Here is a 27,597-nt window from a genome sequence, read left to right as displayed (position 1 = left end):
GTAAGGTGGATATTAATAATATCATGCAATATAATAGTAACAATAGTTGGGGCCGGGTGCGGTGGCTCATGCTTGTCATCCCAGCACTTTAGGAGGCTGAGGTGGGTAGATCACAAGGTCAGGAGTTCAAGACCAGCTTGGCCAACATGGTGAAACCCCATCTCTACTAAAAATACAAAAATTAGCCGGGTGTGGGGGCGGGCCCCTGTAATCCCAGCTACTCAGGAGGCTGAGGCAGGAGAATCGCTTGAAACCGGAAGGTGGAGGTTGCAATGAGCCAAGATCACACCACTGCACTCCAACCTGGGCAACAAGAGCGAAACGCCATCTCAAAAAATAAGACTAATTATTATAATAACAATAGTTAACCTTGTTGAGCACCTATTACATACCATGCACTCATTCAATCACCACAATACTATTAGTCCCATTTTACAGATGAAGAAACTGGAGTTCAAAGAGTTGACTACTTGCCAAAGTATAATAATCAAGATGTGATGGAGCGGATCATATAACCAGAATGTGTATGATACCAAACCAACCTGACAAGCCTTCCATTACATCACTTTCTGTTTCTGAGGTCCTGATAAATTAGATATAGTCCCTGTCCTCAAGGAGTTCACAGAGTCACACTTAAGAAATTAATTATGATACAATATAGTAACCACTATGAGAGTAATATGAGCAAATTGCTGAGAAAAGGGGAGGGAAGGATTAACTTTGGAATTATCCAGGAAAACTTTCTGGTTCCTAACTTATGTTCACAGAGTCAAACACTCAGTGGACATTTAACAGATTTTTTTAAATAAATAAATAAATTAGGGGTTTTTTAAATTAAAAAAAAAACAAGCAACTGGGGTTTGGTCAATCAGAGTCAGGGAATGGTATTTTGGGCAGAAGGTGAAGCACGAATGACATGAAGGACACATGCAAGTGCGGGGCAGCATATTTGGGAAGGCTCAAGGCCTTCAACACACAGAAAGTTCCTGAGTGATGGGGAGAAGGATCACAGGGAGAGCCTGGAAGAGTTGGTGGGGGCCAGATAAATAAGAAACTTAAAGGTCATGCCAAAGAATCTGATGTCGTGAGCAACAGGAAGATGCCACAGGTTAATCAATTGGAGAAACAGTTGGATCTGAACTTTGGGTGTTGACTTTAGTACCATGTATATTAAATTTAAGAGGGGCTGTAGACAGTGCAGTGCAGGGTAACCCAGAGCCACCCTCACATTCTCCTTTCCCTTACTCTGCCAGTAAAGCAGAGCTTGTAGTAACTACCTTGGAGGGGTCTGTTTAGCTTTTATTTATTACTTTACATATGGTTAACATCATGTATAACTTATATATGGCAAAATTCAGCCCTTTTAAATGTGCTGTCTATATGTTTTGACAAACTTGTACAGTGCTGTAACCATCATCAAGATACAGGATATTTCCATCATCCTCACAAGTTCCATTATACCCCGGTATAGTCAATCTCCACCCTCCAACTTAGCCTCAGGCAGCTGCTTTTCTGATGTCTGATCCTGTAGCTTTGCCTTTTCCAAAATACCATATAAATAGAAACATACAGGATACAGCCTTTGAGAAGACTTCCTTTCACTTAGCAGAATGCTTTTAGATTTATCCATGCTGTTGCATATGTAAGTGGCTTATTCTTTGGTATCACTGAGTAGTATTCTATTGTATGAATACATCACATATATTTTTAAATTCTATTCACCAGTTGATGGTCATCTGAGTTGTTTTCAGTTTAGGTCCACAGGACTTTATGTGGACTTATGTTTTCATTTTTTCCTTGGGTAAATATCTAGTAGTGGGATTTATGATTAAATAGTAAGTGTATATATAACTTTATAAGAAACTGCCAAACTGTTTTCTGTGGTAGTAGTATTATTTTCCAGTCCTACAAGCCATGAATGAGAGTCCTAGATGCTCCACATGTTGTCAGCATGTATTATTGCTAGTTGATTTTTTAAAAGCCATTCTAATAGATGTGTAGTGCCACCTCATTGTGGTTTAATTTGCATTTTCTCAATGATTAACGATGTCGAACATCTTATTTGCCATCCATATATCTTTTTTAGTCAAGTGTCTGTTTAAATCTTTCGCTCATTTTTTAGTTGTTTTCTTATTATTCAGTAATGAGAGTTCTTTATTCTGGATGCAAATCCTTTAGTAGTATGTGTTTTGCAAATATTTTCTCTGAATCTGTGGTTTCTCTATTTTCCTTACAGTTTGTTTTGAAGAATAAAAGTTCTGAGTTTTTGTGAAGTCCAATTTATCTTTTTTTTTTTAATGGCTTACCATGTTGCATCTGATCTAAGGTATCTTTTCCTAATCCAAAGTCACAAACTTCTAGAAGTTTTAATGCTTTGGAAAGTACATTTAGGTCTATTATCCATTTTGAGTTAATTTTTGTATATGATTTGAGGTATTGTTCGAGGTTCACTTTTTACATATAAATGTCCAATTGACTAGTAGAGTTTTTATCCCTGTAAAACTAAATGGCCTAAGCTATGCTTAATGCCTGATGCACAATCAACACTTAATCAATATTGATCTTCTTTATCTCCAGATAATTATCGTTCACCCATTTCCCTGGCTCTCCAGAACAAGGCTGAGGAGAATAGGTTCTGTTTGTCATCTGGGATGTATCTGCACATTCTTGCCAGGGACTTCCTCTCATAAACCTTGGAAGATTCATTTAATACTTAAATTTGTAAAAAAAAAAAAAAAAAAAAAAAAAAAGGCCGGGCGCAGTGGCCCATGCCTATAATCCCAGCACTTTGGGAGGCCAAGGCGGGTGGATCACGATGTCGGGAGATTGAGACTATCCTGGCTAACACGGTGAAACCCTGTCTCTACTAAAAAAAAATACAAAAAAATTAGCCGGGCGTGGTGGCGAGAGCCTGTAGTCCCAGCTGCTCGGGAGGCTGAGGCAGGAGAATGGCGTGAACCTGGGAGGTGGTGCTTGCAGTGAGCCGAGATGGCACCTGTGCTCCAGCCTGGGCGACAGAGCAAGACTCTATCTCAAAAAAAAAAAAAAAAGAAAAAGGGGGTGGGGGTGGGGGAGGGATGGTAGAGCTTACCTCTGTTATGATGAAGATTAGGGATTAGGTTCTCAAAGATCCAACTAAAATGTTTGCTAAAGAACCTTGACCCTCTTCATAGATTTCTAGAAGTTAAGAATTCCCGTGCTCTTCAGTTTTACTATTCAAAATATAAAGATTACTGCACACTATCTGTGTATACAGAAATGCTGCTTCTCTTTCTATTTTAAGAATTTGGGCCAGGCGCGGTGGCTCACGCCTGTAATCCCAGCACTTTGAGAGACCGAGACGGGTGGATCACAAAGTCAGGAGTTTGAGACCAGTCTGGCCAATATGGTGAAACCCCGTCTCTACCAAAAACACAAAAATTATCCAGACATGGATGCCTGGTGCCTGTAGTCACAGCTACTCAGGGGGCTGAGGCAGGAAAATCTCTTGAACCCAGGAGGCAGAGGTTGCAGTGAGCCAAGATCACGCCACTGCACTCCAGCCTGGTGACAGAGCGAAACTCCATCTCAAAAAAAAAAATTGTGAAGACGCTTTGAATTTATTCAGGTACTGACCAGTTTCCCAAGTCTATCTGCCTGCAATGTGGTTATCGCACAGCCTCTCCCACCAAGCAAGATTTCTAGGACTGCAGTTGTACAGTCTGATCCTTTGCTGGAATGAAGCCTTCGCTTCTGAAGATTCACGTAGTATTCATAGAAGGATACAAAGTGCTTTTTAGGAAATCCCACACTATATTTTCCCTAATTTGGGCACTCATCCTTGCTGGCATAGCCAAGGAAAATCATAGAAGGGAATGACTTGTAAAAATTATTCATGGTGCACAGAGGAAAGGTCAGTGCTTTTTATGCCAATTTCCTCCTTTATCCACAGATGTGAACTGGGGCTCCTCCACACAGGCTCTTTCCTACCTAAGTGCTTTAGACAATGCCCTGGAATTAACCACAGTGGAAGACCACGTAAAAAACTTCAGGTAAAGCTGGTGTCTCAGGCATCCTAGTGTTGTTCCACCCTAGAAGTGGCTCTCCTTTATGAGAGACAAGGGCATTCAAGTAGTTATAAGCTTTAGGGGTACATTCTAAAAATAAGCAGTCTTACGAAACTGCCACATTTTCATGACAGCACCTCCTGTGAGTGCTTCTTTCCTTCCACACTCAGCTATGCCCATCCCAAACTACAGCCCCTCATAGTGCCAGGTGTCACCTTCCATGCGTGGAGATAGCAAGGTGGACTAAGTAATGTGACTTCAGAGAGATGGTCCTAAATCCCCACACACATTACTCTGCAATTGTTTCCATTCCGCTTAAGGCTTTAGGGTTTACTGAATTCTCTTAAAAGTAACGCTTTTAGCTTTTCATTAGTTGTATCTTATTTTGAATAAAACCTCAAGTGCAAGCCTGTATGAAGAATGAAAGAAAGTAACATAAAAATCTTGCTTGGAGAGGAACAGATTGCCTTGGGATTTGGGGTAGGTGGCTAGAGGAAAAAGGACAGGGGGACCGTATTAGTCCATTTTCATACTGCTACGAAGAAATACCCAAGACTGGGTAATCTATAATTTTAAAAAAAAAGGTTTAATGGACTCACCATTCCACATGGCTGGGGAGGCCTCACAATCATGGCAGAAGGCAAAGGAGGAGCAAAGGCACGTCTTACATGGCGGCAGGCAAGGGAGTGTGTGCAGGAGAACTGCCCTTTATAAAACCATCAGGTCTCTTCAGACTTATTCACCATCATGAGACCAGCATGGGAAAATCTGTCCCCATGATTCAATTACCTCCCACTGGGTCCCTCTCATAATACATGGGGATTATAGAAGCTACAATTCAAGATGAGATTTGGGTGGGAACACAGCCAAACCATATAAGGGACCACAAGACCACTTTTTCCTTACTTCACACTTTTGCTAGGACTAACTGAACTGAGAACACAAACATATCAAGATGGACGGACAGGATGATTCAAGAATTCTGGTGCGAAACCCAAAAAATAGTTAGGGGAGAGGTTGTCCCATTTTTCCAAGCCTCTGTACCTGTCATCCCATTGGAATGGTTCTAAGTTACAGGCTTCTTGCTGGGGCCCATTTTCACATCTTTTTTTCACTTCCAGGCCCCAGTGCATTGTCTTAACAGGGGGACCCATGACAAGACCTGCTCTCCTGGACATAACTCACGCCTTTACCAAGAACAGTGGCCTTTGCATCTGCTGTGAAGTCTTTGTGGTAAGAGCCACTTCACCCCAGGGAAGTGGTTTTTCCTCCCTGCTTACCTTGGATTATTTTGGGTGAGGAGAAAAGGTACGTGTAGTAATAGGAAAATAGCAAAAAAACAGTTTATAGGAGAGCCCTCTACCTTGATTCACAGAGCAAGGACGAGCAAGAGCCCATGATCCTGAATTTAAACAGATAGACGTAACGTGCTTCAGATTTCATAAGAGACCAACTAAAAGTGACAAATATTTCCAAATGATGGCCTTTAGTCAAGAAAAAGATAGCTGGCTCAGAAATAAAATGAAGGCATTTGGGGTGATAACCATCTACAGAAATATAAAAAGATGGAATGAGCCAGATAGAGCACTATTATAGAGATTAACTGATGAGGAAAGAACTGGACGTAATGGCCTTAAATGACAGCACATAGAATTTAGATTAAATATTTAGATACGTTCGATGACTTTGCAGATACTCAAAAAACTAAACAAAGTTTTTCATGCCTTAGATAAACATTCAGAGCTAAATGAATTATTTTTCTTCAGGAAATACATGGTAGACTAATAATAACTTATTGGTAAGCTTCCTAGGAGGTATTCAAAACTGGTGCTAGTAATTTAATCATAATTGTTGACCAATTTCTCAAGTGTGGAGAAAGCACTAAAGTAATAATAAAATAATAAACCAAAGGGTCCAGTGGCTCATGCCTGTAATCCCAGCACTTTGGGAGGCCAAGGTGGGCAGATCACCTGAGGTCAGGAGTTGGAGACCAGCCTGACGAACATGGCAAAACCCCGTCTCTACTAAAAATACAAAAATTAACCGGGCATGCTGGTGCATGCCTGTAATCCCAGCTACTCGGGAGGCTGAGGCAGGAGAATCACTTGAACCTGGGAGGTGGAGGTTATGGTGAGTCGAGATCACACCACTGCATTCCAGCCTGGGCTACAGAGCAAGACTCCATAATAATATAATAATAATAATAATAAAGTCTGAGTCCTCCACACTAGCCCACCTCTACTTGTATTTCCTCTATCTCTCTCTCTATCTCTCACACACACACACACACAGACACACACACACACAACTCAAAATTCTCAGCTATCAATGTATTTTTATAGTACTTAAGTACTTACGTATTCTTCAAACCATTTTTCTTCAAAGCATTTTTCTACAGTTTTTTTTTTATGGGAGCCACACAATAGCCTAGTGAAGCAGGAAAGAAAAGTAGCCCTGTTTCCATTTTACTGATTGGGAAAGTGAGATTCAGGAAAATTAAATTATTGCACTGGATCACACAAGAAAGTGGCAGAGCCAAGATATCAGCCCAGGACACACAAGTGTGCTAAGTGTCACGCCTTGAGGAGAAAGCCTTAGCACACTTGCATCCTTGGGAGTACTATTAGAATTAGAATCCAGCACCACTACTTAAATCTCCAATACCTGTCAAGGAATAGGGCTGTCAGGAAGTCAGGTGACTTTCGAGCCAGTCAACTCTGCCATGATGCTGGGGGCTAATTTACCACATGTCATCATGATCAGCACTTTAAGCATTTCTTTACACTTGGCCATATTCTAAATGCTCTATGAAGCAGTTGTTCATATTCTCTTTCCTCTCAGTGCTTATATGACAGTAATTCGAACAACATAACTTAATGCAATTATCTGGTAGGAGATGGAGACACTCCTACTGAGTACTTGTGAGATTGACAGGTTAAGTAATGACCAACTGTGACTCCAGAGAATTTTTTAAAATCTTATCAAGCACCCCTCTCTCATATTATCAATTTTGGTGCCATGGATTGGTGGATTTCATTTTGGCCAATATAATATAGGAGTCAGTTTTGATGAAATAAGCAGTTTGGGGTGTTTTTCTTCTCCAGCAATTTAGAGAAAACTAAGTTTAGCAGGCAATAAAATATCTTTAGGACTGAAGAAATAAACTGGGAGTATAAACAGTCATCTATTGGCGAAGGAGAAAGGGTCTCCTCAGAAACAAGAGAGATTGCTTTTAATTAACCGTTTGCTGCTTTAACTATAATACAGGAGGATAGTGCTGGAATATCATTTCATTTGAAGTAGGCACCTTAGTCTGTGCTGCCAATGGCCCTATTTGTTTGACACATATGTTGGGCTGCATTATACATTACTAAACTGGTCTATCCATGTAGGGCCCAAGAGTCTTGCTCCAAGGTGCCAAGGTTCTCTTGGGGACAGAAAATAGTTACTGTATCACTTAATGACTTTCCAGTTAGTTACTTTGTATGAGCTCCTGGGGCTGCAGATGTTGACAGCATTTTTAGACTCTAGGCTCAGTCGTCAATCATCTTTGCAAAGAAACAGATGGAAGGGGATGTAGGGGAAATAAGTATGCCATTAGAAATTTTTTTCCAAAAGCACAATGGTTGATGGTTAGGCCAACCTTGTGGAAAATGTTAAATAGTGATGATAATAAGAGAATGACAATTTAGTTTTTAAGTCTAGAAAGCTGGTGCTCATGCGCTTTTGAGAATAATAGTCAAGTTTCAAATCATTATTTTGCCACCTATTAGCTGTGAGTCCCTTAGGCACATAATTTCATCTCTCTGTGCCTTACTTTTCTCAGTTGTAAAATGAAAATAGCACCTATGTTATAGAGTTGCTATTGAATTATAGAAGATAAGCTTTCTAATGCTGAGTCCGGTGTCCCTCAAAGAGTAAATGCTCAATTAACTTTCATTGTTATTGTGATATTGTTATTGTCAATATCGTTACTTTCGGTATGCTATAGTTGCCATTTTTATTCCAGAAATCTATTACTTTCAATAAACACCTAAAGCATGCCCTCTTAGAAAAACCAGGTCCAGACACTGGATTTTGAACTTTTTAAGAGTGCAGCAGTTTGATCATGATGGAACAGTGAGATATGTGCTTCCACTCACTAATCACAGGACAGCAGGCTCTGGGCTCCATCCTTCTGGTGGCCTGCAGCTATTGAAGTACTTGCTTTAAGTGCTGTTACATTACCAGAAAGGAGCAAGACTTAGAACTCATTGGCATTTTGATGTGGATGGGTAGAGGGAAAACGTGTGGCCACAGCTGTCATTTCCTGCAACTGTAGCATTTTTATATTTGAAATTAAGAGAGCTGTACTCTTTGCTGGGCCCCAAGCACCTGCTGTGGCCTTCCAACTATCCAGCTAACTCTTAACACTCTCCGCAGGCCTCTTCCTCTCTCTTGCTTTTTCACTATTCAGCTTAAAGATTTCAAGTGAGCAACTCTTCATCAAGGTAAATTTGGGGACCCATTCTAAAGAATCCAGCTTGGTAATTTAAAAAATACTGTCTATTCTTCTCTTTTGAACTAACATAAAATAAATAAATGACATACTTCTATCCCAGTAGGCTTTATATTAAACATGTGAGTCATTTTGTTCTTTTGTACATATCATTCTTATCACCATAGGAAGACAGAGGGAGGAAAACTCCACCTTGTAGTATCCCCCTCATATTTCTAAGCATAGCCAAGTTCAACAGGTTCAGCAAAAGGTAAGTTATTAGTTAAAAGTTGCAAGTTGCATCCTCCACCAGTTCTACCCTATGTATCCTGACACATATGAGCACTGCCTTTGTCAATGAGTTTCCTCACTTATGTCATTCATAGTAGATGCAGATATATCCAAACCAATCATCCCAGATAACTTAATTTGAATTTATGTACCTGTAATTCTCTGGGCACACTATGTTCAGTTCTAGAAGTCTTATGGATCAGTTGACACTTAACTTTCCCAGGTGCAAAGGCATTATACTGCAGCAGTTCCTTATTCATATACTTCTCAATTTTACATTTAAAAATAGGAATTTTTTATTAAAACAAATAAAAAACAGACATACATTTAAGGATCAAAAGTCAATCGAATTGAAAGTCAATTCCATTGATCTGGGATTTGGAACACAAATCAGATAAAGTCATTATTGTCCAAAAACACGCCGCTTACCTCTTTTCTCAAATTTGCTTGTCTTACCTCGCAAAAGCCTTTCAGGTTTACAGTGGCATCTTTTATCAAGTACATTGTGTTGTGCTGGTGGCTGAAGAAATAAGAATTTTTTTAAAAGATTGATTCTGTTTTGGCCGGGCGCGGTGGCTCACACTTGTAATCCCAGCACTTTGGGAGGCCGAGGCGGGCGGATCACGAGGTCAGGAGATCGAGACCACGGTGAAACCCCGTCTCTACTAAAAATACAAAAAAATTAGCCGGGCGTGGTGGCGGGCGCCTGTAGTCCCAGCTACTCGGAGAGGCTGAGGCAGGAGAATGGCGTGAACCCAGGAGGCGGAGTTTGCAGTGAGCCGAGATTGCGCCACTGCACTCCAGCCTGGGCGACAGAGCGAGACTCCGTCTCAAAAAAAAAAAAAAAAAAAAAAAAAAAAAAAAGATTGATTCTGTTTTTTAATTTTGAAACACCAAAAAAATTAATTAGGTTGAATCATACAAAATTTGCATTTTTATAGATCAAAATCATTTGATAATGGCAGTTTCATATGGCTCACTATATAAAATTAAATGAGACCTTTAATTTATATTCTACCTTTCCTAATTAATGACTGTTAACATTTTGGGCCAGATGCAGTGAGTCCCTGCCTAAAAAAGAAAAAAGAAAAAAAATTGGTTATAGAAGCTTCCACTTACTTTATTTTATTTTTATTTATTTATTTATTTGAGACAGAGTCTTCCTCTGTCACTTAGGCTGGAGTACAATAGTGCAATCATAGCTCACTGCAGCCTTGAGCTCCCAGGCTCAAGCAATCCTCCCACCTCAGCCTTCCCAGTGTCCGGGACTACAGGCATGTGCCACCACACCCAGCTAATTTTTGTATTTTTTGCAGAGACAGGGTTTCACCGTGTTGCCCAGGCTGGTCTCCAACTCCTAGGCTCAAGCGATTTGCCCTCCTCGACCCCCCAAAGTCCATTATAGGTATGAGCCATTGCACTCGGCCTTCCACTCACTTTTTAGATGAAATAAGCCATTACAGATCAAGTTAAAGCCCCTTTTAATACCACTCCAGATCCCAGCTCTCTCTGTCCCCAGAGGCAATGTTATCTGAATTTTATGGGTATTCTTCTCATCATTTCACACATGGATACCAAAATGTAAATCTATTTTCATTCATGTTTTTCTTACTCATTAACGTTACTTTAAACCTGATTGTCCTCTCCTGTAAAGGAGGAAAGGGATGGCCTTTGACCAGCTTTCTCATGTAGAATCTCTCTTAGACTTTTACCCTAACTGTGTCTTTTCTCTTTTTTTTCTAAAAAATTATAAAATATCTTAAGAAAACCTAAAGCTCTCTTTGAATTCTCTGTTTGAGGAGTTCTCAATAAATCTTACAGAAGACACCCACCTCTTAACTCTCGAACTGCATAAGGAAGGCAGTTCAAGCCCATATAACCCAGGGAAAACTAAATTCTCATTTTTTCTTCTATCTTTCAACCTCCTCTTAATCTCAAATTTCACATCCACCAAGGAAAAAATGTATTCTTTCTAGATGCATCTTATTCTTTTTTTAATCAGTGAGCCTCTATTATGATGCTAATAAAATAGTGACATGACCAAATATTGAAAGAATGAAATGACCTATGAATGGGCACAAGCATGTATGGTAAGATAATATGGACCAAATCTGAAAGGGAAAAATTTTCTTTCCCACAATTCCAACCAAAGCAGCCATGAAAACAAAGACAGACTAATAAGACTTTTAATGTTAAAAAAAGAAAAAAGTTGGAAGGAATACTGCACTTGGCAAATTCCTCTGTTTGATCCGAATGGGGTTAGAACCCCTTTACAAACTCTTTTTCATGATAGTCACTTATTTAAAGTAACATAACATCAACTTCTCCACACTACATAATTAGAAATGCTTTACCCCTTTCTCAATTAATATCAAAGTTATAATATATACAAGATTTTTAAAGCTTCTTTGTTTGAATCCTGAATTAATTTATGTACTCATATTTTGGATCCCAACTAAAGCTAATCTCTATAATATTATAATGGGGTAGTAAAATTCATTTTTGTAACTATGACATATCTGAATGTTGAATAATTGTATTCCAGTATGTCTTTTCTCTTCGTTAGTTTGCTTTATTCTTACTACATTTGTATTGCAGCCTTCCTTGCTTCGCATTAATAAGTGTGCTACAATGATGTTATAATCGTTTTTAGCAAAGAGAGATTCTGCATGAAACATTTTTATGACTTCTCAATATGGCAAGTTTAGGCATTAAAGTAAATCTCTCTGTCACAATTAATGTTTAATCTGGATTTTTATAATACTAACAGACATACATTAGACTGTATTTATTTAAATAAATGCCATTCTCCCCAGGGGTTTACAGTCACTGTGGTACAACTCACTACGCTGATGGTTCAAAGCCTTTCCTGTTTGTTATTCTTCTATCTAACGGCTGTTACCACTGAACTTCCTTGAATAAAATATTCTTTCTTTTTTTTGCAGTTGATGAAGTTTAGAATGCTCAAAGAAGGACTAGTGATTCAAAATGCATTGACAGTCTGGAAACCTGAGCTAAATTGATCCATAATGGCATATCTTTACTTAGACTAGGTCATCTAGTTTAGTAACTACCCTCCCAATCTCTCTACCTTTTCTATCTTCATGGAAGTTTCTTGTTTTTAAATTTTCCTTTAATGGGAAGTCAACCAAACTGTTTTGAAAAGTTGGCAGGTTCTAGAAAATATGCTGGAAAAAATAAGAATATAAAGAGTCTGATCCAATTTAAATAGAATATTAAAATGGAAGTGACCCCAGATATTGAATGTTGTGTAATAGAAATATATTATGTACCATATATGTAATTTAAAATTTTCTAGTAGCAAATTAAAAAGAAAAAAGGAAATAGGTAATTTTTAATAATATTGTATTTAACCCAATGTGTCCAAAATATTATAATTTCAATACAGAATCAATATAGAAACATTAATGAGATATTTTACATTCTTTTTTGTACTGAGACTTTGAAATCTGGTGTGTAGTTTATGCGTCCAGCATATCTCAGTGTGAACCGGCCACATTTCAAATGCTCAATAGCAGCATGGACATACAGGCTATCATATTGGGCAGCGATGACCTAGGCAATTGCCTGAGTTTTATCAATGTAGAACATACCTCAAGAGAGGACAAATGGCAGACCCAGGGTGTCAGCCAGTCAGTGCCAGATCTCAACCCAACATTTTGACTCACAGTTCAGTGTTCCTGCAAGCACAGTGGTAAAATCAGATCTGGGGCTTTGATGACACTGCACTAGGTACTTTATTATTACTACTTAAAGCAATCTTGCAGGAGCAAGAGTTTATCCTTATTTTCAGAATAAGATATAAAAGCTCAGAGATAAGGAATTACCTCCTCAGGCTTAGATCTGAGACCAGTTTTGTCTGACCGCAAAGCCTGGGCTTTTTGTTGTTTTTTTTTTTCATGCATCCCAATGTCCTTTCTCTCCAATCTCAGACGCTTTAAGACCGTGACTCCAAGTGTGGTCTGTCTAAGGAGCAGCAGCATCTGTTGCCTCCAGGAGTCTGTTAGAAATGCAAAATCTTGAGCCCTGCTTCAATGCCTACAAGGCTGCATTTTATCAGGATCCCAAGTGATTCATGTAAAATCTAAACCATCTCAACAAAATACAAATCTCTCTATAAATTAAAAGAATTTCCTGGGAAAATGGATTTGTACCCTGTCAGACATATGGCAGATAATCAGAAATAACTTTTGGATTGAATTGCAACATGAGAAGAAAAGAACTAGCTTGGACTTTTAAGGAAGGAGAAATAAAAATATAATTTTTCATTAAAAATGGGTTTCCAGAACTAAATCTTGAAATTATAAAATGCCTTATCAACCATCACAACACCTGTCTTCCTCCTCTTAATCTCTTCCACTCTTCTTAGGTCATAGGTATGTAAACTTTTGTTCCCACCAAATTCATTGAATGACAAGGAAATGTTAATGTATTTGAATGGAAGTGTGGCAACATTACACAGGGAAAAGTGGTAAAAGGGTATTTTTGCCACACAAAAAAGCAATGCATCAGCCAAATAGAATTGACAAGATGTGCAGTTCATGGCAAGATTTGCAGGTCACCATGTTCTACCTCCCATGGAGCTCTGTCCATTTCCTGAAATTAAGCTCCAGCTGAGATTTCTCTGGTGTTCCTGAAAGTGGCTCTCACTAATGAGTCAAAGGTTGATTGTGTATTTATCCTGAGCCTCTTCAATCACATTTTCAGTATTTTCCTCGTGTCATGATGCCCTCAGCTTTTCCTTTCATTCAGTGTCAGGCAGTAAATTAAGCAGATGTTAATCAGTCTAGATGTTTTGGGTAGAAAATGAATGGTGTGAATAGCATAGGTCATCTCCAAAAGGCTGAATCTGCGGAACCCTGTTCAGTGAGGTGTTTTTCCCTCTTTCCCATTTCTTAACTCAATAGGGCATTGCTGGCTCCTTTTTGCCCTTTAGAAAACAACAGCAATGTGATGTATAATAGCAGGGTTCTAACCAGTATTTCATTGTGTCACACAGGGACTGCGCAAACTGTGTGTTAAGGAGATGAACAGTGGCATGGCAAAAAAACAGGCCTGGCTTATAAAGAACAAAATCAAGGCTTTTTATGCTGCAGTGGCGGCAGACTGTTTCAGGGATGGTGTCCGAAGTCTTCTCCAGGTAAGGCTGCATTGAGGGAATGAGCACAGAGGCAAAAGACAATTAGTGCTCCATGTTAATAAGGCTCCCAAAGTGAACGGCTGTAGTTAGGCAGCCCACCATCAGAGAGCAGTGCAGATGGTTAAGGAATTATTTTGAATTCCTGGGTATAGGCAAAGCTAGAACAAAAGCAGAGAAGTTCTACTACAATGAACTATGAACGATACACTGGAAATGGAAAATGAGGTTGCCTTTGGCCACCAGCATACATTCTGCCCCCGTACTTATTGAAATGCAAATTTGTTCTGGTGGTTGACGACATTCAGGATCCTATTGAAACTTCAAACTATTTTTATATCTCATACTGCATATAGCAACGCTCAAGTCAGGCACTCTTTTCCTTTTTTCTTTTGCAAATGGTGTTAGGGCAGCTGCTAGACCAACTAAATTAATGCATGGTGATCTGGGCATAAAATCTCCCTATCCTCCTGAATTATTTCCAGAATGTTGAATAAAATGTAATAATCTCTACAGCTCAACCTTAAATCCCACAGTTCTCCCATCTTTTCTCCCTTATTTTTTTCCTTTTTCCTTCCTTTATCTCTGCTATAGTAAGTACATAAAATCTTTCCCTAGTTCTGATCTTCATAATTTAGAGTGACAGAGAATCCTTAAAACAATCCAAGAGACCCTCAGAAATTGTAGAGCTTGGCTTTCTGAGCATTCTGGGTTTAATATGGTTGAAAACCCTAATTATATATATATGAAATGGTGCATTTGGCTTTCAGAGTTCCCATATCTCAGAGTGTCAGAAGTCAGAACTGCATCCAGGTAACTCAGATGTGCATGCAGGCAGGAAAGAGAAAACATTGGTTAAGCTTAATTGGTAATATTTTGGAGCTTAAGAGTATTTGATGCAATCCTGTGTCTAATTTCCCTTAAGAACACTTGTGAAGTAGCTGCACATACAGAGAAACCATTTCTGCAAAACCTATTACCCACAATGAGCCTCTTTTCATCTGTTATTAATTTGCTAAACCATGGAAATAGGTGTTACTGCAAGATGCTGACTTTTCTTTCAGTACCAAGTTTGTCTTCAATAGCTCTTTGGTTATAAAATTATCATAGAAGATTTATAAAATAAAATTTTCAACTAGGAATGGGAATATGGACATAAAATAAGAGCAGGGAAAGAAAAGACACAAGTATGAAAAAGAATTATTAGAATCCAGAAGAAATGTTAGAAAATTTGAACATGCATACATTCATAAGCATTTCTTCACATAAAAAGTGAAGTACAGGGGAGCCATGGCAAAAGGACAAGACATAGCACTATGCAATTCATAGGTGCTTAGTAATATTGTTGAATTAAATTTGATTGACTGGAAGCTGTATGCTGTCATCTAATGAAGGGAAACAACACTTCTGATATGGAAGATGGCTATTAATGACACTGTCATATAAAAGAATTAGGTTTTGGAAACATAATTCAGTCACTCTTCAATAAATAACATAAGTAGAGATTTCAGTGATCCTTGTACATAAGAATTTTCCAAACATGGATTTTATTGCTAATGACATTATGGATATAACAGGTGGAAATGAGCTTTGAACCACTAAGTTACAACATGCATACCAACAGTTAAGCTGACCCTCACTTGATTTTAAATTATTGAACCATTTTAATGAGTGTATCAGAAGAAATGCAAATGACTGCTAATTTAGAAAAGCTACATTTCTGTCATCTAAAATCCATTTTTAGCTGAGATGATTTAGAATTAATCTTTCTATTTTAGGCTTGGGTATGGGCATGAAGGACATGCACTAAAATATAATCTAATCTTTAGAATCTTCAGAACATTACTTCAGTGCTCCTTTAGACATTATTTTTCATTTGTGCTGGTAGTTTCCCAGTACGGTAAGGATTGCCCACGTTTTTATGTCCTCTGTTTAGGCCTCAGGCTTAGGAAGAATGAAACCAAACACTCTGGTGATTGGATATAAGAGAAACTGGAGGAAAGCTCCCTTGACAGAGATTGAGAACTACGTGGGAATCATACAGTAAGTGATGGCTTTCAAGACGTGTTCTTGTTTATAAAGCACTGAGCAGGGCAGTACCTAACTTGTACTGCACATAACACGGTTGTGTCAGATTAAATTGCCTGAGAAGAGCACATTCCCCTGGTACTCTGACTTCTTTCCCAAGGTGAAAAAAACACCACCAATAATAGAGTTTGAGGGAACCAGAGTGTCAGAGAAGGCAGGGTGAGAGAAACACCAGTGTCAGAGAAAAAAGTAAATGTTTAGAGTTACAACCTTAAAATCTATTTACAAGATTAAAAGCAAAGCACAGCTAAGCAAGGAGAAATTTTTCTTTCAAAACACCTGGAATCTTGGGTTGGCTGGTGTCTCCAATGCAGTCATTCTCTTCTTCTGAGCCTCTGACAATTCGTTCACTATCCCAGAGCCCTATATCTCCCTCTGCTAACAGGCTCCCATATGCCAGGTGCTTCTGCTACAAGGTGGAGCATCACTGGCTTGTGCACAGAATGTGAGTTCCCGGTCGTACATAACCTCTAATAGCTAAATATTTGAGGAGGCTTAGGAGATAAGCAATAATGACAGATCTTAAAGGACTAGCAGGCCGCAGGCTAATGTCTTTAACATGAATTATCTCATTTAATTCTCATAAGAAGATTTCGAAGGAAGTACTATTATTTTTTCCCATTCTATAAGTGGAGACAAAGACATTAAAAATTAAGTAGCATGCTGAAAAATCTCAGGATTTAGTGACAGAGCTGGAATTCCAACCCAGAACTATCCAAATTCAAAGTTGAAACTCATGACTATAACGCTATGCTTTCTCTATATATTATATACTCCAAAACAAGTATTATATATTTTATACTATATATATTATATATTACATGCCCCAAAGTATTTTATATATATATTATATACTCCAAGTATTATATTATATATTATATACTCCAAGTATATATATTTTATATATATACACATACACACAATTTTGGAGTATATAATATACACTTATGTGTGTGTGTGTGTGTGTGTGTATATATATACAGACACAGTTTTGGAGTATATAATATATATACACACACAGTTTTGGAGTATATAATATATACTATATATAATATATAGTATATAATATATACTATATATAATATATAGTATATAATATATAATATATAATACTTAGAGTATATATATAATATATCATATACATACACACACACATAGTACTTGGGGTATATAATATGTAATATTTGGAGTATACATATATACTCCAAGTATTACCTGGCTTGGTTTCTTCCTTTGAATAAGAGAAAACAAATTCTACACATACAGAGAGAAACATTGTAGAAAGTTGAGCCTTTCAACCAGGCATGGCGGCTCACGCCTGTAATCCCAGCATTTTGGTAGGCTGAGGCGGGTGGATCACCTGATGTCAGGAGTTCCAGACCAGCCTGGCCAACATGGTGAAACCCCGTCTCTACTAAAAATACAAAAATTAGCTGGGCATGGTGGTGGGCACCTACTCGGGAGGCTGAGGCAGGAGAATTACTTGAACCTGGGAGGTGGAGGTTGCAGTGGGCCGAGATTGCACCACTGCACTCCAGCCTGGGCAACAAGATTAAAACTCCATCTCAAAAGAAAAAAGAAAAGAAAAAAGAAAGTTGAGCATTTTTTCTAGGCTTGAAAATACTTAATCAGACTCCAGAGGGGCAATGTTAGCTATGCCCAAAAGCCATCTTTTGTGTCAACATCTCTGGAAATGGAAGGTTTCCTGTGTCTGGGATCTGGCTGCACTTTGCTTTCAGACCACAGGGTACATGACATGCCCTGAGAGATACAGCTGCACTTCAAAGTTCATCCTATCCAAGGAAAACAAGTATATGCTTAGCACTTCTTAAAGCAGGCTATTTCTTCTACCCCTTGTTATTATAATAATAACATTTATCATTATATTGAGCAGATTTATGCAACAAATTAACAAAAGCATTCATAGTTCTATTGAAAGGAAGCATAAGAAAATAACTTATCTTCCAAAAGTACAGGAATTACTGAACAAACAGAAATTCACTCAACAGTCTTTCTAATGTGAGGAACCTATATATTAAGTGCATTGTGTTTCCCAAACATATAAAGCCTGGGTGCCACGTGCTGTCATCTGGCTCCTGCTGGTGTTATAAGTTCAGTAAGTTAAGGCTAAACCAGGTGATCGGGATCAGAATTTTACCAGGCTCAGCAAACAGTATTTTGATATATTTAGAATCCTAGTCAGTTGCTGATCAGACATTCTTGGAAACTGACCAGATCTGTCCTCTGTTACCCAGATTCTTTAGTAAAATTTCATCTTCACCTTCGAGAACAAAAGGGATGGCGGGGGGGAAAAGAGCAAATAGGAAGTAATGTGTAAATCTTCAATGAAATAGTCCATTATTTGATACAGAATTACCTCGGACTGTCTTCCAACCTCCCTACCATCCCAAACAGTCTAGAAATCCAAAGGGAGCAAAATAATCAAACCCAGTAATACTGAACCAAGGAGGCCTCTGGCTTTTACAACAAATTAATAATAGATCTCCTTGGTAATAAAGTTCAATATTAGGGTGACCCAGATTTGTACTAGTATAAAACCTAGCTGGATTGGTAAAGTTAAATGACTTTTCTAGCACAGCAATGGGGCTAATAATGACAATCACGTATCCATATTACATTTCCCTTTCCGATTTTTGTGGCTTTATGACTTCAATCCCAGTATTATTGTTAACACAGGGATATTATTATAAGACTATAGTATTTTACCCTTTTTCTTTGAATAAAAGATTTTAAATGTCTGTAATATTCTTAAGTATGGTTTAGTTTTTTGTTTGTTTGTTTGTTTTTTAAGACAGAGTCTCGCTTTGTTGCCCAGGCTGAAGTGTAGTGGTGCAATCTTGGCTTACTGCAACCTCCAGCTACCAGGTTCAAGCGACTCTCCTGTCTCAGCCTACCAAGTAACCAGGACTACAGGTGCACACCACCATGCCCAGCTAATTTTTATATTTTTTAGTAGAGATGGGGTTTCACCATGTTGGCCAGGTTAGTCTTGAACTCCTGATCTCAGATGATCCACCGCCTTGGCCTCCTAGAGTGTTTGGATTACAGACATGAGCCATCTTGCCAAGTATGGTTTAATTTTAATTAGAATTTGTATATATTAGTTTTCAATGGCTGCTATAACAAATTACCTCAAATTTAGTGGCTTAAAACAATACTTTAGGCTGGACGCAGTGGCTCATGCCTATAATCCCAGCACTTTGGGAGGCCAAGGTGGGCAGATCACTTGAGGTCACGAGTTTAAGACAAACCTGGTCAACATGATGAAACCTGACCTCTACTAAAAATACAAAAATTAGCCAGACATGGTGGTGCACGCCTGTAATTCCAGCTACTCAGCAGGTTGAGGCAGAATTGCTTGAACCTGGGAGACAGAGGTTGAAGTGGGCCAATATCACACAACTGCGCTCCAGCCTGGGTGGCAGAGCCAGACTCTGTCAAAAAAAAAAACAACAAACAAACAAACAAACAAAAAAACCACACTTGATTATCTAACAGTTCTGTTGATTAGTCTGGCACGTGTGGACCAGGCTGTATTCCCTTCCGGAGGCTCTAGGATAAATTTCTGACCTTGCCTTTTCCAGCTTCCAGAAGCTCCCCTCATGTGGGTGTGGCTCAGGAATGCCTTCCTCAATCTTCAAAGCCAGTGATGGCTGGTCAAGTTCCTCTCACACCACATTACTATGACCTCCTTTTATGCCTCCTAATTTCACTTTTAAGTACCCTTGTGATTACTCTTGTCCCATCCAGGTAATCTAGGATAATCTCCCCATCCCAAAGTCCTTAACCTGATCACATCTGCCAAGTCCCTTTTGCCATGTAAGGAAGTACATTCACAGGTTCCAGGAATTAGGATACTTTGAGGGTGCATTATTCTACCTAACATAGAATCCAAATTTTTTCGTGGAGCACACTGTCTACTTTTTATAATCGAGGACAATCAGAAACAAGATTTTTTTATGAGGAATTTACTTTGTGACAACTTGTGCCAGAATGGACCTATTCTGTTAAGTAAAGATTATTTATGGTTTGGATTTTGAGTGGATATTCATATTGCACCAAACTTATGTATACCAAATGAAAATTCAGATTTACCTAGGCCATTGGAAACTGTTTGCATATGGTGGGACAATTGTTTCTGGGGTAGGATGACCTAATGGCAAGAAGTCGTTAAGTTTTAGATCCATAGAAGTATAAACAAAGGACCTCCCAATGAAAAAAATTTAAATGATTCAAAGTATTAATTGACTTGCTTCCATATTTAGCACCAGAGAAAACATTTCTCTCTTAAACTTTAATCTCTTCAAACAGAGATAAAAGAAAGACAGCCTTTATTTCTCTTCTAGGTAATCTAATTTCTTTGGGTTAAATACAGAGAAAACACAAGAGCCAGTACGTAGGGTTGCCATGAAAAAGCATTGCTCCAAATGACCAGTTTAGAGTCAATTCTGAAAATTCTTTAGAGGAACTGGAGACATTTCTAACCATGAACTGGATGTCAGAAATGTTACAGGAGTCCTTCTGGGAGGCGGCCAGGTTGGGGGTGGTGGCTAATCACTTCAAAGAGTCTTTGCAGTCTGTAAACTCTCTGTTCTAAATATACCAGTCATTGTTTTGCTCACTGTATAAAAGATTCGATTATTTTTAAAAGATGCGACAAGCTCTTAATCAAAATTCTTGATTTATAGTATTATTTGAACAAATTAGCTAGAGTGGATAATTTAGTTACCTTTACCCAAAATATACTTTAAAAAGGCATAGGGGAAGAAAGAACAAACAAACAAATGCATCAGCTCTTGTCTATATTCTAAGGTGGATATTAATAGTTTCATTATCTCAAAATCCTAGAAGCAAGTGTAATACTAGTCCAAAGCTTGAGGATTAAAAGAGCCATTTAAAACACTGACTGCTTTGCTTCCTCTTTCAGTGATGCATTTGATTTTGAGATTGGCGTGGTTATAGTCAGAATCAGCCAAGGATTTGACATCTCTCAGGTTCTTCAGGTGCAAGGTATGTACTTTCTTTATTCAACCAACAAGTATTTATTGGGCACCTGCTTTGTGCCTGACATTGTTTTAGGATACAGCAGGGCACAATATAGACAAAACTCCTTGACAGTGGAGCTTACATTCTAGTGCTACTCATAGTGCATATAGTTCCCCCGGTATTTTCTCCAATGCTAACACAAGTAGCCTTTGCCCTGCTAACCAGAAATATAGAGGAATTCAAGGTAGTCATCAATTATTTTTCTTATCACAAAACCACAAAGCCAGCATCAAGGAAAATAAACACCTTCGGTAAAATAACCTGCCAAATTAATTTCTGCAAGATGTTTCAGAAAATGAAGATTAATTCTTTCCTCAGAAAAACACGTATTTTGCTTTTGAGAGTCTATGAACTGGTTTGCAGCTAACATGGAAATGAGCCTGAATGTATCATGCTGTGAATTACTAATCTAAGTCAGAGGCAGAAACACTAATTCAGATGAGTGACTCTTTGTTTTCTCCCTGTAGAGAATTTGGTATACTTGCTTAGTCTTAGAATTTAAACATACTCTCTTGTGTATGAAATAAAGAACATATTGATATACATACTGAAAAATCAGCACAAGACAGGAATTCATGACTTACCTCTTCCGCTGAGCTTCATGACAGGGTCCACTTACAACACAACATTAAGAAAAAATGATGCTTTTCTGGTGCCTGTTATGTACCAGGCATAATGTAGGTGCAAGTGGTGCTGGGTAGACTAAGATTAATAAATTCTGTCAGTGCCCTCAAGAGACACACAGCCTAGTAAGGGAAGTAGATCAATTATTAGCATTATAATAGGTATAAATAAGGAATTATGGGAAAGAAAGAAGGGGCACCTAACTCACTCCAAAAAGGCTTTCTAGAGAAAATTACCTTTGATTTGAGATGCACTGGATGAGTAGGAGTTAACCAGACAAAGTTGAGGGAGAGAAAAGTAAGGAGACAGTTTGGAGAATGCATTCCTGACAAAGAGGAAAGCGTTTGTAAAGGTGAGGACACGAGAATACAGAGGAATGGAATATGTAGACAACCAAAAGTAGATTCATGTTACTGAAGTGAAAAGTAGGAAGCTGACAATAGTAAAATATGAGGCTGCCACTATAAGGAGGATCTAGACTGTAAAAGCCTCATTTGCCATATTAAAAAGATGGATCACATTCTGTAGATAATGAGGAACCATCAGAGAGATTCAAGTGAGGGAATAATGTGGTCCAACTTAGGTTTTAGATCTCACGCTCTTTCGGTTATACGGGGCATGGACTCAGGACTAGAATGGAAATAGACAAATCAAAGAGTTCTACAATAATCAAAGAAGACAAGGTGACAGCTTGAACTAGGGCAGCCTCAGTAGGGATGGAGGGGAAAGAACAGAATTGAAAAGTATTTCGCAGGTATGAAGAGCAGCATTTGGGAGTTGATTGAATGTGTGGGATATGGGAAAGGGAGGAGTAAAGAAAAACTCCTTGGCTGACTAGATGAGCCAATGGAAATGGGAAATGCAAGAGGAAGTATAGGTTTAATGAGAGGATGCCTGGCTCGATTTCAAACAATCTCCTGTGGGAAATCCTATGGGAAATGTCTAATAGGCAGTTAGACAGTCCTCATCATAAAAGAGAAATCTGAGCTGAAAATACAGATTTAGGAGATGTTATGGGCTGAACTGTGTCTCCCCCCACCAAATTCATATGTTGAAGTGCTAACCCCCAGGACCTCGGAATGTGACTGTATTTGGAGACAGGGTCTTTAATGAGGTAATTAAGGTAAAATTAGGTTATTTGGGTGGGCCCTAATCCAAAATTACTGGTGTCCTTATAAGAAGAGATTAGGATACAGACTGAGGGGTGATCATGTGAAGACATGGTGAGAAGGCAGCTATCTTCAAGCCAAGGAATGAGGCCTCAGAATAAAATCAATCCTGCCGATGCCTTGACCTTGGACTTCCGGCCTCCAGAATTGTGAGGAAATAAATTTATATTGTTTATGACACCCTGTCTGTGGCACTTGTTATGGCAGCCTGGGTGGACTAATACAGGAGACATCATGGCTAATGTGGATTGAAACCATCACCTTAGAAAATAGAACTCAAAGAGTGTGTGTAGCCAAGGACTCCAAAGTGTAGGAAAAAGGCCCCAAAGAATAGAAGGAGAGGTCAGAAAGGTGAAGAAACCAGAAGTCTGGGGTCAGGTAAACCATGGGAGTACAGTGTTCAAAATGGGGAGAATAATCAACATTGCCAAATGCAGCAGAAATGTACAGTAAGATCATGAATCAAATGGAATTGGCATGACACAGGTAATCTTAGTGAGAGCAATTTCTGTAAAGCAGGGTTATCAGAATCAAGATTGCAGTGGGTTGAGGAGAGACTATGAGATGAACAAGCAGAGAATATGGATGTAGCCAACCCTTCTGAGAAGCTTGGATGGTAACAAGAGGAACGAGATTGAGCAGGCTTCCTGTGGGGAACCTATAGACCTCTGGGAGATCAAATCATGTTTCCAGACTGAGGAAATGGCACAAGAGAGTGGAAAAATTGAAGATGTAGGCAAAGAAAGGGGCGAACCATGGAGTAAGATCCAGGAGGAACAGAAAATTGAGGGAAAGGCATGAATGGAAGAGTTGGCCTGAAACATAAAAAAAAAAAAAAAAAAAAAAAACAAACCACTTCATCTAAAATTGGAGCAAAGGAGGTGAGGACTGATGATGGGATATGTGGATTTGTGAGAGTAGAGTGGTAAATTGAAGAAGATGATGCACAATAGTCTCAATTCTTTCTGTTAAGCTGGAGCAATGGTTTACTTCTAAAAGCAAGAGAGGAATGGTTTAACTGAGAATGAGAAGAAACTAGTAAGCATTTTAAAAGTCACGATGGAGAATGAAAAAGATCAGCAAGAACTGATCAGTGTACAACAGTGAAAACCCAGTTGTGGTTGTCCAGTTTTCTCTGGCAGCATGAAGTCTCCAAGGTACAGGGGCAGCATCAGGGTATTTCTGAGTAGGTTCAGCAGAAAGAAAAAAGAATTCTTAAGGGCTATTGCCTGATCGATTCATATTCTATTTGCTGGTTCATGATTGTCTCCATCAAAACAGGAAATAATATGAGTGGATTAGGTGAATTTTCTGATGCAACCATTCTGGTATGTTGTAGGAGAAGAGGAGGACGAAGAAAAAAAACTAGAGATCAAGTGTTTGTATAAGATAGAGAGCTATCTGATTATGTATACTCTATGATAATGAAGAACACTAAAAAATAAAACTGCGAGGAGAGTGCATCCTATGCAAAATTGTAGCGCAAAAGGTTATCTCTTGGTGCCTTTAGCCTTCCTTTTTATGCCCCTTTTCTTCTTTACGGACATTTTAAATCTCCAGATCAGAAATACTAACTCCCACTCAGTGAATATTCACTAATAATGTATATTCCCTCCTAGTAGAACTTAATACTTTAGTAGCAACAATAGTTAAAATATTTGAGCACTTATTATGTGCCATCTATTATGCTTCATGTTCACACATAACATTTATCATCCCAGCTACCCTATGAGGAGAGTATTATCATTGTCCCCATTTTACAGCTGGTAAAATGGGGGCTTACCGAAGATTCACAAGGCTAGTCATTGGTAGAGCTGAGATTCAAACCTATATCTGTTTGAAGCCCCTATTTTGTCTTTGAAAAAGAAGAGCTAGAGAGGATGGTGACATATATTGAGAGGCAATGGTGAAATCTGAGCTCTGGGAATGAGGCAAAGCTGTTTCTATGTGCTCCTTAAGACACCCAACAAGGGGGCTGCCTGTCTATGGTAAGATAGACCTGACTTTGAGGGCAATTACAAGAACTTAATATTAAGAGAACTGTTCTGTTGCGAACTTCCTAGGTTTTACTTTTTTTTCCTGGCTTTTGTGCTATAATGTTTTCCATCTAAAAATGAGAATGCAAAATATAACTTGTATTTAGATTACACATTTGCTTTGTGTGTTATGTTGATCTCTTCAAGCTGAAAGATGTGATGTAGCTGAAAAGCATTGCTCCCACCCCTCATTGTTCCATCTGCCAAGATGCACCATCAATTTACTTCTATAAAGCAATACAGCAACCAAGTTTTGCAGTATTTCTCAAAGAATCCTGGCAGTGAACTGCATCCCCTTTTAATTTCCCAAGGGTTGTATCCCATTTAAATAAACTTTGATGTTTGAAATATTTCTGCTTCTTAGTCAAGAAAGGGAAAATACAACTGGATGCTAATAAAATAATTACAAGTACCAACTATCTAGGGTAAACAAAGAAAAACAATGTCACAAATACATGAAGAATATGCAGAAAAACAACATAATGATAGAAATTAACTTTCTGCCACATTTCCATGCATTGTTTTGAGATTTATGTAATTTATGACACAAACCTCTTATTAGATTTTGAATTGGAAGAAATAAACTTGCATTTCATTATATTATGCTGTAATTCAGGGCCTAATAAGGGCCTAATAAATCTTAAGTATTGCATTTTACTATGTTAATGATTATCATCATAGCTTTTCCAACACAGGCACCACAGTGTCATCACAGATTATAATTTAAAGGAAATATTAGCAATTCAGAGTGCCCATATACTGTAGTTAATAAAGCAGTGAATAGAAATCAGCTTTATAGATAATTTACCAGCTAATGACAATTATTTTTATATTGTATCACAGGCTTATGTGAGGAGAATAACTTTTAATATAAATAAGATCGATGCTCATAACATTGTAACTTGTATACTGTAGCAACTCATCCAATACTGATGACTGATAGTTTCTCAATAAATTATTGCCTGACAACACACACAAAAAAACCATGATATTTCATACTGCTCACTTCCCAGGGGTATTTAGCAAGTTTTCCAACTACAACAAGGAGTCCAAATCGTACTGGTAAGAAATAAAGTGATGGAGCATGATTTGCAATATATTGTGGTCAAGTATTCCATGTAAGTACAGCATGATTTGTGACCATCTCAGAGCACGGGGATGCTGCTGTGTCTGATCGTGTGGCTTAGCAAAATAAAGACAGATGGCAGCGTAGTAAATAATTACTTGATTAGAAGGCAACCACTGCAGGATTGCTTCCTGCCTTCAATTCAACTAGACTTCACCTGGGATACAGCACATTGATTCATATGAGCATTTACAGCTTTGAGTTGATTGACCAAGGAAAGAATTATAACTTAATAATTAATAAAGAAAAAGGATGCTGTAAAATGGGAAGGGATTCCATTCCCCAGTGGGTTTCCCTGCTCTCCCTTCTGGTGTCAGATAATTAACGACTCTCTATCCTTAAGATTCAAAGCAGATTGTAATTTGTAAACCTCTGCCTATTTCTAAAAGGCATCTTAAAAAAAAAAAAAGACTGGGGACATAATATTTGAAGCAATCTTGACAAGTAAATTGAGTTTCAAAAAATAGTCACTCCAACTGGGTACCATATAATCAATTTATAAAGCACTTGAAAATACAGTAACTACTATTCAAAGTACTTTTGGCATTTACATAACGATATGGCTCAAGAGTCACTCTTAGTTATTACTATGAAAACTGTTTGGGATGTGGATGACAATATTGATTAGAAATCTACCCTTAACTGAGAGAATCTATAGGTCTAAGCTTTTGCTTCCACCATTATAACTTCAGGTTGAGGTTATAAACATCTTGAAAAGAGAGAAGGGCAGGCGTGCTCTCTATATCTCTATCTCTATTTCTATATCTCGATCTCTATCTATCTATATCTATCTCTATCTCTCAGTAGCAATGTGGCCTTATAAACTAAGACATACTACAGAATTATCTAATGTATTCAAGTTCCCAGTGGTTACCATTACAGGATTTCCAGGTGGTGGTCTTTTCCAGGGAAAAGTCCCCTCTCCTTCCCCACTTGCCTCTCATGCTTCCATTTCCCAGGCTCTTATCTCACTGGTCCCACCTTCTGTCCTCTATCTGCCCCTTTTTTATATAACTTTGTATACAGTATTAACTGCACTTCTTTCAAACAGTGTCTTTTGTACTTACCACACACGCACACACACACACTTCTCACACCCCCATTCTTCACAACTCTGCACTTATTTTTCTTCTTTTATAAAGACAGTACTTTCAAAACTATTGAACTGAATTGAACACCATTGATCTGTTCTTTATTTCAACTTACAATTCTTGAGTGCCTGTTGGTGCAAACATGGTTCCAGGTAATAAACGGGAGGGTGGCACCATGAAGAACATGGGAGGGATAACATGAGGTCCAAGCATAGGAGTTGGAATAGACAGACCTGGGTTTGGATCCCAACTTTGACATCTTTTGTCTGTGTGATGTTGGTCAAGTTACCCATCCTCTCTGTGTTTCACTTTTTGCATTTTCCAATGGGAATAATTATAGTACCTACGTCACAGATTTGTTGTTTTGGATTAAAGAATTTGGTGGCTGCAAAGTGTTTGGCATTGTACTTGGCATACAGTAAAC

At 38.4% G+C, this 27,597-nt stretch overlaps 1 protein-coding gene and 1 long non-coding RNA gene across 5 annotated transcripts in view; one reads left to right on the top strand and one right to left on the bottom strand.

The window, feature by feature from the left end:
- The window catches only part of LOC129482738 (uncharacterized), an 86,952-nt gene that overhangs the window by 9,709 nt on the left and 49,646 nt on the right, over positions 1-27,597 (bottom strand). For both annotated transcript variants that reach the window (XR_008657801.2, XR_010121232.1), the window contains 2 exons: positions 12,429-12,515; positions 9,244-9,334 (listed from right to left, as the gene is read on the bottom strand). This is a non-coding gene — a long non-coding RNA (uncharacterized lncRNA). The remainder of the gene's footprint in view (positions 1-9,243; positions 9,335-12,428; positions 12,516-27,597) is intronic.
- The window catches only part of SLC12A1 (solute carrier family 12 member 1), a 98,253-nt gene that overhangs the window by 45,550 nt on the left and 25,106 nt on the right, over positions 1-27,597 (top strand). For all 3 annotated transcript variants that reach the window (XM_055279021.2, XM_055279020.2, XM_055279022.2), the window contains exons 15-19: positions 3,932-4,031; positions 5,168-5,279; positions 13,835-13,975; positions 15,909-16,015; positions 21,009-21,091. In XM_055279021.2, coding sequence (XP_055134996.2) covers positions 3,932-4,031; positions 5,168-5,279; positions 13,835-13,975; positions 15,909-16,015; positions 21,009-21,091 — 543 coding nt within the window. The remainder of the gene's footprint in view (positions 1-3,931; positions 4,032-5,167; positions 5,280-13,834; positions 13,976-15,908; positions 16,016-21,008; positions 21,092-27,597) is intronic.

The sequence above is a fragment of the Symphalangus syndactylus genome, chromosome 5, assembly GCF_028878055.3.
Source record: "Symphalangus syndactylus isolate Jambi chromosome 5, NHGRI_mSymSyn1-v2.1_pri, whole genome shotgun sequence".
NCBI classification, from domain to species: domain Eukaryota; kingdom Metazoa; phylum Chordata; class Mammalia; order Primates; family Hylobatidae; genus Symphalangus; species Symphalangus syndactylus.
The sequence above is the reverse complement of the archived record's forward strand: the minus strand, read 5'-3'. Positions and strand labels throughout refer to the sequence as shown.